At 33.4% G+C, this 18,640-nt stretch overlaps 1 protein-coding gene across 2 annotated transcripts; it reads left to right on the top strand.

The window, feature by feature from the left end:
* The first annotated feature begins 4,254 nt into the window (after positions 1-4,254).
* On the top strand, positions 4,255-17,379 carry LOC122022761 (ubiquitin carboxyl-terminal hydrolase MINDY-3-like). 2 transcript variants are annotated; one of them, XM_042580869.1, is made up of 7 exons: positions 4,255-4,934; positions 8,244-8,322; positions 12,569-12,723; positions 13,719-13,794; positions 13,885-14,070; positions 15,665-15,736; positions 16,352-17,379. In XM_042580869.1, exons 1-7 carry the CDS (start codon positions 4,489-4,491, stop codon positions 17,159-17,161), a joined length of 1,824 nt encoding a protein of 607 aa, XP_042436803.1. In that variant the 5' UTR covers positions 4,255-4,488; the 3' UTR covers positions 17,162-17,379. The 2 variants fall into 2 exon arrangements, with proteins under 2 accessions (XP_042436803.1, XP_042436802.1); XM_042580868.1 differs by having other exon boundaries at positions 13,674-13,794.
* Positions 17,380-18,640: the final 1,261 nt, after the last annotated feature.

The raw sequence follows: 18,640 nt of genomic DNA, 5'->3' as shown, positions 1-18,640 counted from the left end.
AAAAGGTTAGTACTTACTATAATATATAGAATTAATGCATATATAGAGTTTTGATCTCGCAGGAGATCTATTAATAGTTTTATTTTTTTTATTTTTTTTTATTTAAAAAATTAATTAAAAAAATTAATATTTCCTTATATAAATTTTTAATACATTAATATATCCGCTCAACATATTACAATACTCAATAAATACTTAAATTAATTTTATTTTATTTTTTTAAACCCAACACTATAACCTAATTAGGAAGCCTGAACCCTAGAGATAAAATCTAAAAAAAAATAACTTTGATACTATAACCCAAAGCCTGAACCCTAGAAGTAAAATCTAAAAAAAAATAGCTTTGATACTATAACCCAAATCATGAACCCTAGAGGTAAAATCTAAAAAAAAAATAGTTTCGATACTATAACTCAAAGCCTGAACCCTAAATAGCTTTGATACTATAACCCAAAGCCTGAACCGTAGAGGTAAAATCTAAAAAAAAAAAATAGCTTTGATACTATAACCCAAAGTCTAAACCCTAGAAATAAAATTTTTAAAAAATATTTTAATTATTTTTTTTAATTCAAAAATAAAAAAAAAAACTAAAATCAATGATATCTTGCGCGCATAGCTGCGCACTATGCGGACGCGCAGGATATTAAAAGTATATATATATCTAAATTTTTTTTATATACGCGACTGTGCGCGCGCGTAATCAGATTTTTTTTAAATTTGAATTAAAAAAATTAATATTTCTATATATAAATTCCTAATATATAAATATATCCCCTAAATATATTATAATATTCCATAAATATTTAAATTTATTTCATTTTTAATTTTTCTTTTTACTAAACACTATAACCCAATTAGGATGCATGAACCCTAGAGGTAAAATCTTTAAAAAATAAATAGCTTGAAAATTATAACTCAAGTATGCTTGTATGAACCCTAAAATAAAATCTTAAAAAAAAATTTAATTAATTTTTTTAATTTAAACATTTAAAATAATAATAAATAATAATATACGATATCTATTATTTCAATTTTAAATTTTTAAAAATTAATATTTTTTTATATATAAATCTCTAATCCGTAAATATATTCCTTAAATATATTACAATACTCCATAAATACTTAAATATATTATATTTTTTATTTTTCTTTTTCCTAAATACTATAACTCAATTGGAAAATCTGAACCTAAAGGTAAATTTTTTTTAAAAAAATAATTTATAAATTATGACCCAATTGGTATATATGAACTCTAAAAATAAAATATTTAAAAATATTTTAATTATTTTAAATTTTAAATTAAAAAAAAAAACGTTGATATCCTGCCCGACGCGTACGTCATGCACAGTATTATTATTATCCTCACTTCTTACATCGCACATAAGGTGATTATCTCAAAAAAATTTAGTTTTGATTTTTAATTTGCGCCTAATATTATAATTTCATGTCTAAATTCTAAAATGAAATTTAATTATGTCAGTAACTTTAAAAAAATAAACAAATATATATATATATATATATAAATAAAATGTTACGCTCTGACATCAATAGTTTTTTTAAACATATCAATCAATTTTTTTTTTTAAATTTAAAGATTGAGTTACAGTATTAGATATAAAAAATTTCAAAATAAATTTTTTTTTAGTATTCATTCAAAGATGAATAAATCATAGATGATTACTAATTATAGACAATTAAATAATATATAAAAAAGGATAAACACCCGATCGATAGAATAGGCATCTGACTATTAATCAATTTGCGCCTAATATTATAATTTCATGTCTAAATTCTAAAATGAAATTTAATTATGTCAGTAACTTTAAAAAAATAAACAAATATATATATATATATATAAATAAAATGTTACGCTCTGACATCAATAGTTTTTTTAAACATATCAATCAATTTTATTTTTTTTAAATTTAAAGATTGAGTTACAGTATTAGATATAAAAAATTTCAAAATAAATTTTTTTTTAGTATTCATTCAAAATGAATAAATCATAGATGATTACTAATTATAGACAATTAAATAATATATAAAAAAGGATAAACACCCGATCGATAGAATAGGCATCTGACTATTAATCGGATAATATATTATTTATGTCACAATGCTAATATGAGCAAGTAATTTATTTTTTTTCTCATTTTTTAAATTTATTTAGCTTTTAGCTTTAATATTATAATATTTTATTCTCTTTGAGAATTCTTCATCCTTGCCAGCCTCCTAACTATCCATAATAACAGTGTCATACTAATAAGTCAAATTAACTCCATTCCTATATATAATACACTACATCATAACTTACTGGCATGTCAATGCTATTATGGGCAGTTAGGAGGGTGGCAAGAATTCCGTCCTACGAGGACGAATTCTCAAAGAGAATGAATTAGAATGATAGATAAGGAAGTTTAATCCGATGTTCAAGTCAGATGAAGAAGATTATTCTATAAATTAAGATTTAGAATATTATGTCACATATTTTTATTTATGAGAGTGTAACTACCTTTTATAGGATAAGAGTTTTCCTTTACGTTTTTACCATGTCCCTTCGTTTCCCGCAAATATGGTCATATTTTTTAAAATAAATGACCATTAGTAACCATTTATGCCATAGTATTTTTAAAAATATCTAACTAATTAATAGTATACATAGCAGCTACACTAAAATATTCTAAGATTTATTAGTAATTATATATATATATATATATATATATATATATATATATTTTAACATTTATTAGTAATTTTTATATACACATCGATGAGAAATTTATAATTCAAGACCCAGCTATAGTGAATTATTGAAAATTTTTAATTTTTCTCATTAATCAATCAGTGATCTAAAGTTCGGGACTTAATTTATAAATATTTTTCATTAATTAATCAGAGATTTATAGTTCGAGACTCAGTTATGACATATTATTAAGATTTCATACCTGTTTGATGCACACTCCTAAATGACCCTCATAGATCCGGGTGCCCAACTTCATTAGACATTCGAACCTCCTATGAGGTTCGTGTATATATATATATATATATATTACATACTTACTTAATATTATTTATTCTAAATTAAAATTGTTATAAAAAAATAAAAATTGATTCAAAGTAATTAATTGACAATTTAGCAGCCAACTAATATGTACTACACTCATAGGAACGAGTTAATGTCTGCTATATTAATTTTTGGTGATTTTAAATATTAAAAATAATTTTAATTGAGTTTATAAAAAATTAATATAAAGGTTGTTTATTTAAACTCAAGGGTGAATTACATTTTATCTCCCAGAGGTTTGGTTAAAGTACGAAATGATTTTTATGGTTTCAAAAGATAAAAAAATCTTTAAGGTTTGGCTAAAGTAATAAAAAAAAAACCCTTTGATTGGTCGACGATAGTAGTCAACTGACAAAGATAAGAAAAATATATATATATACCCCTGCATTTCAACAGGAAAAATGTAAAAAATTTCCTAAAGCAATTGAAAATTAACTAAAGTAAAAAATTACTATAACTTGAGAGAGTCATTCCACTAATCGATATTCCACTGATCGATTACTCTTTACAGTGAAATAAATAAAACGTGAGAAAGAGAAGTCTGGTTGGGAGCATAAGACAAGGAGAACGACTAGTTATGGTTTAGAGTATAAGACAAGGAGAATGAATTTTTACAATAGATATATTTCGGTAAAGAATTTATAATCAAAGATATTCTGGCTTTGTGGATTTAGGGTTTACACAATCGATCAGTGAAATGACTCTCTCAAGGTATAGTAATTTTTTTTTTAATTAATTTTCAATTATTTCAGATAATTTTTTATTTTTTTTTTCATTGAAACGTAAGAATATATATATATATATATCTTTTTCTTATTTTTATCGATCGATTATTATCATCAGTCAAGGGTTTTTTTTAAGTTACTTTAGTCAAACTTCAAGGGTTCTTTTATTACTTTCAAAGTACAAGGATTATTTAGTACTTTAACCAAACCTCATGAGGTAAACGGTAATTCGTCCTAAACTTAATTGCGTGTCTATTTTAACCTTTTTCCACAACTAATTCGGGCAATGAACATAATAAAAAGGTTGTTTTAAAAAAATAAAATTAATACAATTACAATCTGCGTAAAACTATCAACAAAACATCGATTGGACGGTGAGAGATCGGTTTCCTGTAAAGTTTGGAGGGTATTTTGGTAATCTCGTAAGATGACTCCTTCAAGTGATATTGACCCCCCTCTCTCTCATCGCGTTGCCTTCCCGTTCGATCGCGCGAGCTCACAATATTATTTTTCGACGATATCAGTAGGATAGCAATCTCCGCCTGTTCCATCAAGATTTCGACTAGGAATCGAGTATGGAACTCCAGCTATTCTTGAGATTTGATTCGGTTGATTTATTGGACTCATGATCTAGCGACGGGAGACTGCCGATCGAAACCCTAGTTCCCGGTTTCAGGGGATATTAGGGGGGAATTGGCCATGGTGGATCGAGAGGACGAGGATCTTCAGATGGCGCTGCGGATGAGCCTGCAGAGCTTGCCTCCTGAGGCGAAGCGGAGCAAGCCGCTGGATATAACGGAAGAGTCCGTTGAGGCGACGAACCGGAGAGTGCAGCGCGAGCTCATGGCGACAGCAGCGGAGAAGAGGATCAAGGCCGCCGTGGCTTCTGGAAATAAAAGTGTCAGCCCTGCAAAGCCCGCGAGTGCGGGAGAGGATGGGGGGAATAGGACTGGCTCGATGGCGTCAGTCATTAAGGATCAGACCAGCAGCACGCATTTAGAGAAGTCGGGGGAAGGAGCGGAAGACATGCGTTTTGGTTTCGGAGAGCCTCTCTCATTAGCAGATGCCGAGAAGTTGTTTCTCATGGTGTTCGGAAATTGCGTGTCGAGGGATGTTCTAGCACAATGGAGTAACCAGGGAATCAGGTTAACTCGCGAGTTATCTCTGACAATTTTATTCATTTGCTGCATAGGATATCTTTTTGAAATATCATGCGTCAGTTGTGCCTGTAGCTATGGAAATCAGTGTCATTGACCTTATATACATTGTTTCTGTTAGACTTTGGAAGTTTAACAAACTCAAGGCGTTGTATTAAAATTATAGCACTGAAGCTAACGATGTGATAGAAGTTTAAAGTTGTTAATGTATCTTGATATGGTTCTATGTCTTATTCATAATCTTTCAACTTCACAATCTTCTGCATTTTCTTCAGTTTATGATGGTTACTTTAACATCAACTTTAAAAATGACTCGTGATATTTGTGAAAATTATACTTTTGATTACACTATGCAGCTAACTTAGGATTATGGTTCAACTTGCCTTTGCAGTAAGTTGTTGAGCATTATTCTTGAAAGATATGTAAATACTAGCTGGTGAGTGAGGTCCATTTTCTTTGTCATGGCGGCTATAAACAAACCTGTTTATGGGAAATGCAAATGGTATATAAGCACACATAACATTTACTCAAAACTGGGGTGTCTATTTTAACTTTAGAAGGCAGGACATTTCTGATTTCAAGTTAATTAGTTTGTGGAGAATTCATTCTCTCTTTTTTTCTAAACGAATGTCGAAGATTACTTCCAATGATCACATTTGGTGGAATTTTAATGATACTTTCTCATTCACCTTATTCTTCTGCCGACTATTTTTTGTTTACACTCATTCTGCAAAAGCCAAGTCCTCTTCCATAACTGTACTCTATATAGTAGGAGGAGTGGCTTCAGCCACTTCATTCTCGTGATTATTGCAATTGGGATAGGTTCTGGCAACCAAGTGTGATTAAGATGTTCACTTAGAATTCATCTGGAAGCAGAAAATGAGATCATAATTCAATGTATATATCATAACAAAAAATTCATTTAGTTTATTATCAATGTAATATAGGTTATACGTGAGCTATTTCAAGTTGATCAAAATAAAAGTATCTTGTGTGTAAGACAAGGCTGCTGATTGGGCTGTGCAATTTGCTTATTCATTCAAGTACACCTTTTTATCATGTGACAATTTATTTATTTATTTTAAAAATGAATACTTTCATCTATTGGTCTAGGTATGTTGTCATTTGACTGCAATCTTGTAATGAAGTAGGCAAATTCATATGGGACAAGAAACTGAGCTTTCAGGTTGTTCATGAATCACCAATTCATTGACAATGATTTTGTGCGATTTGTGTTTCCTCGTATTATGTTTAATGGAGATTCACTTGGCCATAGTTAATGATCCTACCTGAGAACACCTTCAAACGAGCCACCGGTGAGTAGGCGTCGATGTTGATTGGGTCGTCGAGCACCAAACAACGATGAGAACTTGTGGAGACCTAGGTGGGAACTAGGCAATGGGAAATTCTAGCATGGCTAGGCAATGTAAGACCTAGGTGGGAACTAGGCAATGGAAGTCCTAGTGGGACTAGGCGGTGAAAGACTTAGGTGGGAACTAGGCAATGAAAGTCCTAGCGGGGCTAGGCGGTGGTAGTACAATGGGAAGGTTGGCAAGGGAAAGTCCAAGTGGGTCAAGGAGGACCGAACACTTGGTGAGCTAGTTCCAATGGGTCAAGGTTGATTGGATATTGGGCATAGAGAGTCTCGACATGTCAAGATGTTGAGCAAAGAGAGTCTTGGTAGATTGAGGGCAATCGGATATCAAGAAAGACACAAATCCAGTCTTGAGAGGACTGAATTCAGTGTTACTGATCGATTGGGGTGATCGATTAGTAAACCGTCAACTCTGATTTCGAATTTAGGGTTGGGCAATTGATTGGTATAATCGATTGGCCCAAAGCAATCGTTAGTGTAATCGATTGAAGGCTTTTTCGTGGAACATATAAGGTGCCGGAATTTATTAGGGCAATCGATTCCGACATCACCAATCGATTAGGGCAATCGATTGGATGGTTTTCGCAAGGAAACATAAAGGTGCTGAATCAATTGGGGCAATCAATTCAACGTGTCCAATCGATTGGGATAATCGATCGGGAGTGTTTTCTCACAAAAACAGAAGGTTTTGGAATCGATTCGAGCTATCAATCGATTGAAGGCTTTTTCGTGGAACATATAAGGTGCCATCACCAATCGATTAGGGCAATCGATTCCGACATCACCAATCGATTAGGGCAATCGATTGGATGGTTTTCGCAAGGAAACATAATGGTGCTGAATCAATTGGGGCAATCAATTCAACGTGTCCAATCGATTGGGATAATCGATCGAGAGTGTTTTCTCACGAAAATAGAAGGTTTCGGAATCGATTCAGGCTATCAATCGATTGGTTGGGCAAAAAAAGAGCCATTTTGCAAGTTTTAAACGATCGATTTGACGTGGTAAGGTCAATCGATTGAGAGGCATTTCTAGCCGAGAGACCCTAGAAAAGGGGGTTTCGCGATGTTTTGAAGTGGCTCGTTCTTGAGGGTTTGGGAGATAAGTGATGTTGCATTTCCTACCACCAAGAGGCAATCCAAAGTAAGAAAAGAGCCAACAAAGCAAGGAGTCGTTTTCGATTATATTTGTCTTTGCATTCTCGTTTTCTTGTTATGTTCGGGTAAGAACAGCTTGTACGAGACTTCTCCACCTCCGGAAAGTTTTCGAAAATGAGACATTCATAGTGGAGCTGTGAGTTTGAGGAGTGGACCCTTGGATTGGTCACCTCAATGAGGTGGATACCAAATAAAATCCTAAGTGTTAGCATTGTGGAGTCTTCTTTTCAAGTTTTCCGCTGCAACATTAAGTTTGAAGAAGCGAAGCGAGCTATTCATCCCTTCGTCCGGCTCATGCGTGTCCTAACATATATTTCCCATTAGCAATTTTCATCTAGTTTTAAATGAAATCTGTACTGTCCGTAAAATTTCAAGCAATCAACACAAAGACCTTATACTACTAAGATTTGGCATTGGTCAAAGATAAAAGACTTTCACTTGTTGGAGCAAAATCAGCGCCGTACAATAAATATTAATATATTAAATAGACCTTCGTGAGAAATTCTTTGATGCAAATTTAATTTTTGTTGGATTTTATTTACACTTGGTGAATTTGGTAGATGGTTTCTCTTAGGATTACCCAACATGATAGCTGCATATGTCATGTCCAGATTATCTTGTACTCATAAAATACTAAAATCCCAAGTAGCTATAAATGGTGCAGACTATGGATGAAATCTTCTTTCATTGCTAGTGTGATTGGTCACCCAATGCATTATCTTGTCTATCTTCTGTAGTTAATTTTGTATGAACTAATGCTTGTAGATTTAGCTCTGATCCGGAGACTTGCATGGGCTTGGTTCAAGAGGAGGGGGGTCCTTGTGGTATCTTGGCCACCATTCAGGTTGTTCTCTTTTTCTTGTTTTGTATGTCTCTTTCATGTTTGATCTCTGAAATCTTTTATTATCTCCTCTTGGTAGTATTTTTCATTTACTTTGGCTGCTGTCTTCCATTTTTCTCATTTTATGAAATATATACGATTGTTTATTATTTGTGATTTTTTTTCTGCTGATCTGTTAAAATCACCAGCCTCAGACCAAGATTTTACTGCTTTAAATATTTAATATTATGAAGTAGAGAGTAGCCTCCTTTAATTTTTATTCTATTGATATTTTGACATCTTATAGTTTGTGCACATTACACCCTCCTATAATTGTAGTTTGTACCACTCAGGTTAAAGAAATTTGTCTGACAAAGAAGTGATGTCACCAGTAACAACTTGTTTGCTTTTTTTTCTTTCCATTTGATTGCCACACGTATCTAAGGTAAATTTCTATCTAGTTGAATACAGTAGTTTCTTTACACTAGATAATTGAGTTGACTTTTTATATGCAAGGTTTAGTGGTAAATACCATTTTAGCCTCTAGAATTTTACAGTTTTCTGAATTTACCATCAAAGTTTGTTGTCTCAATTCATGGTAATTGTAATCGGACGATTCACGATTTAAATTTTCTCATTCAATCGATTTAAGATGTAAATTCATAGGAACCATATGTCTGAATCAGAATTGATCATGAATCAGTCCAATTTGACGGACTAATACAAAATGAATTGCAAGAGCAGTGATTCAACTATCATTGTATAAATCCATCTTAATCCCTCATCAACGAATAAAAGGGGCCCTCATAGTAGTTTAGGGTTTAAAATTACATCCTAGCCATGATTCTTCATCAATTGCTGCTTCAAATTCTCTTTGACACTGCTCACGACCTTCTGTAGCTCCGCCTCCTCCACTGCAACTTTTCCCAGCCAAGCTACCTTTTACAACCCTCAACCATATGATGCCAGTGAAGCCGCAGCTTGATTTCCTAATAGACTTTGATGACAATTTTTTTGCTGGACTTCTCAGTTCAATACATCAACCGAACAGTGGTGGACAATGGAGATTTCCAAGTGCGGATTCAGCCATTCATGTATAAAATTATTTATCTTAAGTTTAGTCATATAAAACTCTTTTTCTTGTAGAAGAATTTAAATTAATGATTCACTTTATTCAGGTCAAGGTATGTCAGTGTATAACTATTTAGAAGTATATAATTGTTCTGCAATTTTATTACTGTTGGAATACTTGATTCTTTTATTGCTGTTTGAACTTAATTAATTTGAAAGTATTAAGTATATTTTTTTTTATTGCTACTTTGAATTTAATTTGAGCTTACTGCTTGAACATAATTAGTTTGAAGAATTAATATAGGTATAATTCTTTTATTACTTTTTGATATTTTGGCAATGTACTTCATCAAGCATACTATGGTGTAAAATAAGATGTTCTTATATGTGTTAGTATGGTGATTTTTTTAATTATATTTATAATTTTAACATTAAATTTAGGATTCATGATTTGCAAAATTACTAAAATAATTCATGCTATGAAGATCAACTAATACAATTCACGATATGGACCTCAATTATTTTCGATATGGATCTTAATTAAATCAATTCAATATATAAACCTCAATTTGATGACTCTACCCCCTTATAAATTACAAATGTGCCTCAATTTAGCCCAAACAATCCCAAAATAATAATGTGACATCTCCCATTGAAATAGAATGGTGCTTTATCATCTTAATTTATTAAAAAAAAAAAGGACAACCCGGTGCACGAGGCTCCGGTCATGCGGGGTCCCGGGAAAGGATTCATTATACGCAGCCTTACCCTGCTTTTTGCAAGAGGCTGTTTTCAGGATTCGAACCCGTGACCTTTTGGTCACATGGCAACAACTTTACCGTTGCGCGAAGCTCCCCTTCATCATCTTGATTTATAACAAATAGAAAATAGATACTAAATCAATTTATTTAAGTCCTATATCTTAAAAATGGTACTTAAATGTAAATTTTTATTTATACTATTAATTGCCTTGGGTTGCATGAAAGTAATTTTAAAGTTTAGCCAATACAGTTTTATCGGAAAATTACTTTTTATTATTGGTTTGAGGTGGTCGGAGGTTTATTAAATGGTTTTGTGAATTAGAGGAGGCAAAAAAAAGGGCAGTCTGTTGCACGAAGCTCCAGCCATGCTGGGTCTCGGGGAAGGATCCATTGTACGCAACCTTACCTTACTTTTTTGCAAGAGGCTATTTCCTGGATTCAAACTCGTGACCTTTTTGGTCACATGGCAACAACTTTACCGTTGCGCCAAGGCTCTCCTTCTGAATTAAAGGAGGCAAATTAAATGAAAATAAGCTTTAGGGTGTAAAAAAAATCTAAAGGTCAAACTAACTTTAACTTAACATTTTATCTTATTTTAGAGTTTATTTTATGAAATAGAACCCACCAAGTGGGATAAGGTTTGGTTATTGTTGTCGTTGTTGTTTATGAAATAGGAATTAGCTAGTTTATTTTTAAAGGGAATATATATAAGAAAAGAAGTGGGAAAATTGTTAATATGAATGTGCAAGAATTCTGGAAGATACCCTAGCATATATTTTTCAATAAGAAATAAATATTGATAAAGGTACCACGAATAATATATGTAACAGGAATACAGAGGAGTTTATCATGATGCTTAACTGTAGTACAAATAATTGCATTTTATGAGTCAATGTTAAACAGTTACAAAAAATAAAATGCAAATGTAGTTGACACGAGACGGAGATGTTAAGATGGATGTGGGAGGGTATTTCAGGACAAAACGAATTAAAAATGGGTAATTATCAAAATATCCTGATAGTTTTTTTTTTAAGTGCCACCCTCTCAGCTGGGATGCCATGACCATTTCTGGATCACTGGCTGTGAATCGATCCATTTGTTTTTTAGTTCTTGGTCGTTTATGGCACTTCTTGGATTTCATCCCATCCCTAGAAATATGAACTTCTCCTCTTTGTTCTTCATGCAACTGTCTTATTATTATTTTTCTTTTTTGCTGACACTATGTATATAGGATCACTTTCTTAGCTTTTTGCACTTAATGGTATTAAATTCTTTCTTGTTAGAAAGATATCCATAATTCTACACCTCATAAGTTGAATAGGATGATTTGTAGCAATTAGAACTGCCATCTTGTGCTGAAAGTTGTTCCCATGTTTTAAGTCACTAAACAAAAAAAAAACGCAAGAAAAAATGCAAAATTTGAAACAATAATACTACATCAAATGCTAGATAACCTTCAACAATTGTAAATTGCAAGATAAATTCAAAGCTACTTGCTTAGTATTTCCCAGATCAATTACAATAGTGATCAAATACTGATCTAATACTCATCATTTCAGTATTTCATCAAACTGAATATCTCAGTATTTTTCAGATTAAATAAATGCTGATGGCTGACCTTAATACTGATTAGACCAGAAGGGGTTACTGTAAGAAAATTAGCTGCTGTGGCATATGAAGGGGTGTTGGGTTGGGAGTGATTGGGAGCAATCGATGTGGAGAGTAAGAAGAGGAAGATGGACAAAAAATTCCCTCAGGAGGAGGGCCCTGTGGTTGTCAGGTCGGGAGCAGCAGAGGAGTTATGCTTGTGGGGTCATGTGGGTTGGGACTTGGGAGAAACAGGAGAGGATTTAGGGTTTGGCTTATTAAGTGAACCAACTATTTCAAAAAGCCAGTTTTTTTTCCTCCATACTAAATCAGACCATCGCCCAGGTGAGCTGCATGTGCACCTAGGCAGGTTATCTAGCCTGCCTTTTAAATGACCTGCTTAAGAGGGTCTGCTTATCCCCTAGGCAAAACAGACCCTATTCAATTCTGCCTAGGTGGCAGCCTACTCCACTTTTTAAATCATGGGTATGTGAAATGTGCTTCGGTTTCGTTTGAAAGATAATTTATATGATATCTCTTCCTCATTTTATTCTTGCCTCTACATATTATGGAATCTTAAAAATGGTTCATTTTACATGAAAAATTCAGTTGAGGTTTGATGCTCCAACTAAAAACATTTTTCAATCTAAAATTCATGCATTATTGAAATTATATAATTGTTCTAATGGGCTGTTTGGACTGTACTTCTCATATCTTCTGCCATAGTGATGGGAAATTTAGTACATGGAATTTCATGATATTGACTGGGTTTATATATTTGGTAGTTCTGATCTTTCACATTGTTTTTAGTACTCCAGTGAAGCACAATTTATAATTGATCTTGCTTGCAGGCTTATGTTTTGAAGTATCTGCTGTTTTTCTCGCACAATTTTGGTAAAGTGGATGTGAACACACCACTATATGAACTAGGTCAGAACAAAGTTCATCAGGATTCACAAATAGCAAGCAACAATTTTGCATCTATTACTGACTACAAAAAGGAGAGGTGAATGAATTTTCCATTAATGTTTCAATCTGAATTTTTCTTTGTCTTGTGACTTTATCTGAATGGTGAATTGTTCTCATCAAAGAGAGAACCCTAGAGTAACGCTTGCACCATAGATTAATGCTTCTAATTGTCTCTTAGGGAATTCTTAAATTATTCAAATTTCAAAACTTTAATCACATATCTTATCAGCACACTATTAATTATATTCTGTGATATAGTCCCTTTACTTTTGAAGAAATACCTGCGTCAGTGTTGATACTGCTAATCCAAGTAGATTTCTGCAAGCTCCACACACTTTTTCATATGCTTAAAAGAAATGGAAATTTTGTCTCATCACGATCAATTGTACTAATTTCACTGGAAGGTGGCATAAGAAATTAATGGGCATTGCTTCATTGAACAAGTGGAGAAGAAAAAATTAAGGAATTGTGAGATGAAATAGAAGCAAGGACAGAATATTTGACAAGCAGGAGATAACCGAGTGGTAATGATGCTACAAGAATGAGATTACACTGTTATGCAGAATACACTTACTCCAGAAAACAAATTAATGAACAAAATTCCTGAAGAGTTTTTTTTTTTTTTCCATTCATATGTGGTCATATACTATTTATGAAAGGCATGATTGATTGTCAATTATGAATTATAGAAGTAACTTCATAAATTGTCTTGCCTTGAAATCTATAGTCTTATCAAAACCACAGGGAAAGGTGAAAATTCGTAAACTAGCCAATTAGGACTTGACCAGCAACTAATACCCCCTATTGACTGTGTTTTGTTATGTTTAGTTCTCAGAGATAATTTTTGATCTAAATCTAACCAAAGTCATGACAAGTTCTTTGATTACTGTTGATAAGAACCTGAGTTATAATCAACTTATGAGTTATCCCTTTTCTTCAATGGAGTAATTTTGGGCATGAAGACCTAATAACATGTTTTTTTTTCAGAGCTTTGGTTTACAGTATGGCTGAAATATTATTCCTATGTGGAAGTGGTAAACAGGCTGTGGTTGCAACCATAGGAGTTGACTGTCGTGATCTGGAGGGATCTGAAGGTGATCAAAGTGAGGTGACCATCTCAACTATCTCCTTATTGTCTTTTTGGTTTTCATGCATATGCTATCTTATATCACTATTTGTGGTTTCTGCATGTAAGTAGGTGTTAGCAAAAGCTCTGAAAGATCTCTCTATTGCAACTGCTTCAGATTTGCAGAAAATTTTAAGAATTAGTACATACAGTTCACAAGCAACTGCAATGCGTCAACTCATAAAAGCACTTCCTTTGTTTCAAAGCCGCATGGGAGCAATGTTGTTCCTTATATCTGCTCTACTTTCAAGAGGACTGGTATGCATAATTGTCAGCATATTTTTCTTTGCATACCCTTTTGTGACATGAAGTATTAAATTTCCACTACCTTGTTTGTGTACTTTTTGGGGAAAAATGTGAGAATTAACCATATTATTGTTGATTGCATTTATCTCATATGCAATCCTATATTTATATGCAACCAACACTCAATGTTTAAAATCAATGTTGTATCTTGAGTCTTGACTGGGTTAAACTTAAAGAGAGTATAGATGGTCATCCAATCAAACTTAATATGGGCATCAAATCAAACTTAATATGGGTATTGTACAAATAGAGTTCTTCCTGGCCACTTAAGCTTTAGAAAGGGGCCATACAATCAAAGTAAAAACTAGTAGTTTATCTATATAGAGAAGTTATTTTAATTCTTGGAAAGATTAGTATTATGTTGTAGTTTTAAGAGTAACATGTTTAATAGATTCATGAATGAATGAATTAGGGCCCTCACGGGCGTAGCCAAGTTGGTACTTGGGTGTGGAGTTGCCACAATAGGTCTTGAGTTCAAATCGCGGGGTTTTACCTCGTGCTAGGCCCCTTCACCTAGGAGGCCGCTCGGCTGGCCGAATGACCCTTGTGATTAACTTCCTTCCAATGTGCTTGGGGCGGTCTTGGAGGACCCCGGGGTGAAAATTATCATCTTTTTTGCCACAATGAATGAATGAATTAGGAACTTAATTTTGCTTCATACTAGGGTCACAAGTTTTCTCACCTAATAGGTGTCCCCACCAGTTGTAGCTACTCCAAATATGGAAGCAAATATGGATGGGTAGTTAAATTCCTTCCCACCCCACTGCCGTCCTTATTGCTCAGGGGCAAATTTTAGAAATCGTTGTGTTGATCATTGTAGAGGTGCAATGATAGTGACTGCGTAGCTGAGTTGGTGGTCTAAATATGGAATTACTAGGGATTTTACATTGTGCCTATACCTTAGTGACTGCAATGATAGTGACTGTAACCTAGTGCTACAAGTAAGATGACTGAACAAGGATCCATTGTATGAGAAAAAAAAAAGGGTTTAACTACCTGGAAGCTGGGTACACTATGGTTTCAAATCAGACCAGAAAAGTGACCTTGGTAGGTACTATACTAAGATACAAATTTGGTTGGTCGATTTAACTAATGAGAAGATTTTTTACATCGACAAAGCTTTCCGCCTCTGGCCTATAGGCAAGTTTAACTTTCCATTTTATTAAATTAATCATGGTTTACACACCATACAAAACATGAAGCATAATGTTCATATCTTTTTTTTAGTTGGCCACTTGCTTCTAGGGTTTATTTTATCTTTTGGTTCTGCGTTTTTGTAGTAACTATGTGGCTGCTTAATATTGGACCAATATTTAGGAGAGTAGTCATAGTTGCAAACTGATGAAATATTTATATCATTCTTTTTATCTAATCATATGTTCATCATCGGAATCACAACTGAATAACCGGATAGTGCATCCACAGTTTATTGCTAAAATAACAATTGTTGGATATGTAAATGGAATAAGTATTTTAGTTTGTGCTTGGAACCTATTTGGTATTTGGAAAGACCTGTTGCCGAAGCTTCTTTCATCATTTATTCCAGGAGTCCATTCAGGCAGATAGAGATGACCCTAGCCAGCCATTGGTCACAGCTCCATTTGGGCATGCCTCACAGGTATATATCATTTCCTCACAACTGCTCATGCTGGAAGATTTTTATTTCACAAAATTTTCATGATTTCCAATAGTTTACTGAAAAAAAATATGAAAGATATTATAAAATTGTGATAGTTGTACAAATGTTGCCATTGCACATAGGTAATCTCCCTTTTCGAGTAAATGTGTCCCTCTGGTGAGGACCATACTGTCGTGGTCAATCATATGAATCTCTGTTCAATGCAAAGTAAATCTGCTGCTGACTGAGTGCATCTAAAACTTGTTACTTGAGTGATTGTACAAAGTACTCGTTTCTCTTATTGCCTTGATGTATATTGTCCTGTAATTGGTACCCACCACTTCTTTCCTACTAAACCTTTTTACTCTGGATTCTTGTATATCTTTTACTTCTGTTATTCATGGTAATCCTTTTGCATTTGGTTTTCCAACCACGTACAAACATGCTAAATAGAGAGATTGAGACAATTTGGTCCCTGTTTTTCTATACTACGATCACATTCACTTCCCCTTGAAAACCCTAGTGACCCTGAAAATTGCTAAGTTGTGCTTCAGGAATTTATAATCCGCAAATCCTAATACATTTCCATCTAATTCTTGTAACCGGTTATCACAGGAAATTGTAAATCTGCTGATTTGTGGAGAGGCTGTGTCCAATGTATTTGATGGCCGAATGGATGTTGGTGATGGCTTGTTCGTGAAAGGTGTAGCTATGACCCCAGAGATTGGGTTCCTTTTACTTCTGGAATCTCTCAATTTTTGCAAAGTTGGTCAGCATCTAAAATGCCCTAGATGGCCCATATGGGTAGTGGGTAGCGAGTCACATTACACTGTTCTTTTTGCTCTCAATCCGGCCGTGCAAGAAGAGAATGAGCTAGAAGAGCGAGAGTCAAAGATTAGGAAAGCATTTGATGCCCAGGACCAAAGTGGCGGCGGAGGGTTTATTGGTGTGGAAGGATTTCAACAAGTCCTCAGGGAGGCAAACATCAACCTTCCTCCTGCAAAGTTTGATCACCTCTGCAGTTCAGAGTTCATAGTGTGGAGTGAACTCTGGCAGGTGCTGTTAGAATTAGATAAAAGTTGTGGAGGCCTAAAGGACTCATCCGGATTAATGGGCAAGAAGCTATTTGATCTCTACCATTTTAATGGCATTGCAAAATCAGTATCCAGCAGTACTGCTGGCGGTGAGAGCCCCCTGCAGAAGCCAAGGCTCTGTAAATTGAGCGTGGTAGTGCCACCTCGATGGACACAAGAAGAGTTTCTCGCCGATGTGGTAAGTAGCTCAGGCAATGAGCAAAGTGTGAGAGATCCAGGGATTTTAGAGCTCAATCAGCTACCACAGCATGCACCGCTAGTTGACTGCATCAGAACTCGCTGGCCTCGGGCTGTGTGCAGTTGGGTTGGAGATGCCCCAAGTATTGTGTAAAACCAAGAGCCAATCGACACATCCTGAAGGAAAACGCCCAGATGCCTAAAGTTGTCTGATTGTTGTAATGCTACTGTCAATTTGTTTATTTATGAGAAGTGTAATTTTGTCTCCGGACTGACATTTGAGGTCTTTTCTTGTCATATTTATGACCAGCTCAAAAAAAATCTCAGCCATTTGGCGCGAGTTGATATTTAAGAAATTATATATTTCTAACACGAATATTTATTAGTTCTTATCGAAGAAACTACAAGAGTGATTTTTTAAATATTAAGTTATTAAACAGAAACAACTAAATTAAAATTAGATAAGAAAAAAACAAAATTAGAGTTAAACATACAAAGCAGTTATTTCAAACCCTTTTAATTACTGATAATGAACTCGCATATACCAACCCAAGCATTAGTGTTGATTATTAGATTTAACCCTTTTTTTGTTTTTAGGAAAACAGTTTGGCGATGATCATGTATCGTCCAGGAGGAGGCATTGGTTAAAAGGCAGAATTAAGCCTCCAGGGGGTACCATAGGCACGTGATATCTCTGATAAATTGATCAGGGATTGATTCTTAGATATTACGACTTATGATTTGCTACATCATACGTCTAATATTTATGTACTTATATTTATTTTCATCTATATCCATTGAGTCAGTACTAGGAGACCTTACCTTTAAAGGGTAGAATTAAATCTAATTTTCTCGTGGCTAGCTCCTTTACTTCACTGAAGAAATCTAGAGAAAATTTAATTAGTTTACTTAAAAAAATCCATGAATAAAATAAATGATAAAATTTTTAAATAGTTATATTAAAAATTAGATATAAAAAGAAGGAGAACGAGATATTTATAGAATAATTAAAGTAAGAGAAATGAAGACAAAAGATTTTATCTAAATAAAATGTATTAAAAATGAATGTAATAGGATATTAGTAAATGATAAAGAAATAAAAAAACAATGAAAAATATATTTTTATCAACTTTTTAATGAAAATTTAAATGACCAACCTAACTTAAGTAAGTCAAATGAGTATATAAATTTTAATTTTTATCTTAAAATTCAAACTTTAGAAGTAAAACAAATTTTAAATGGGATACACAATGGAAAAATTATTAGACCAGATGATATTTCAATAGAGGTATGGAAGTGCATAGGGGAATAAGGTATTAAATGACTTACAAAATTATTTAGCGTGATATTAAAAATGAAAAAAAAATCTAATCAATGGAGAATACATTATACAAACTATAAAGGTATAAAGTAATAAGTCATACCATGAAACTTTAATAGGAAAAAGGTTAAGGAAGGAGACCACGGTGACCGAAAATCAATTTGAGTTCATGTCTAGAAGGGCAATAATATAAACTATATATCTTCTTAAACAGCTAATTAATAAATATCAGGAGTAAAAATAAGATTTACACATGATATTCTGACTTAGAAAAAACTTATGATAGAGTTTAAGAGAAATTAGATAGAAAAT

The sequence above is a fragment of the Zingiber officinale genome, chromosome 9B (genome assembly GCF_018446385.1).
Source record: "Zingiber officinale cultivar Zhangliang chromosome 9B, Zo_v1.1, whole genome shotgun sequence".
Classification (NCBI taxonomy): domain Eukaryota; kingdom Viridiplantae; phylum Streptophyta; class Magnoliopsida; order Zingiberales; family Zingiberaceae; genus Zingiber; species Zingiber officinale.
The sequence above is the reverse complement of the archived record's forward strand: the minus strand, read 5'-3'. Positions and strand labels throughout refer to the sequence as shown.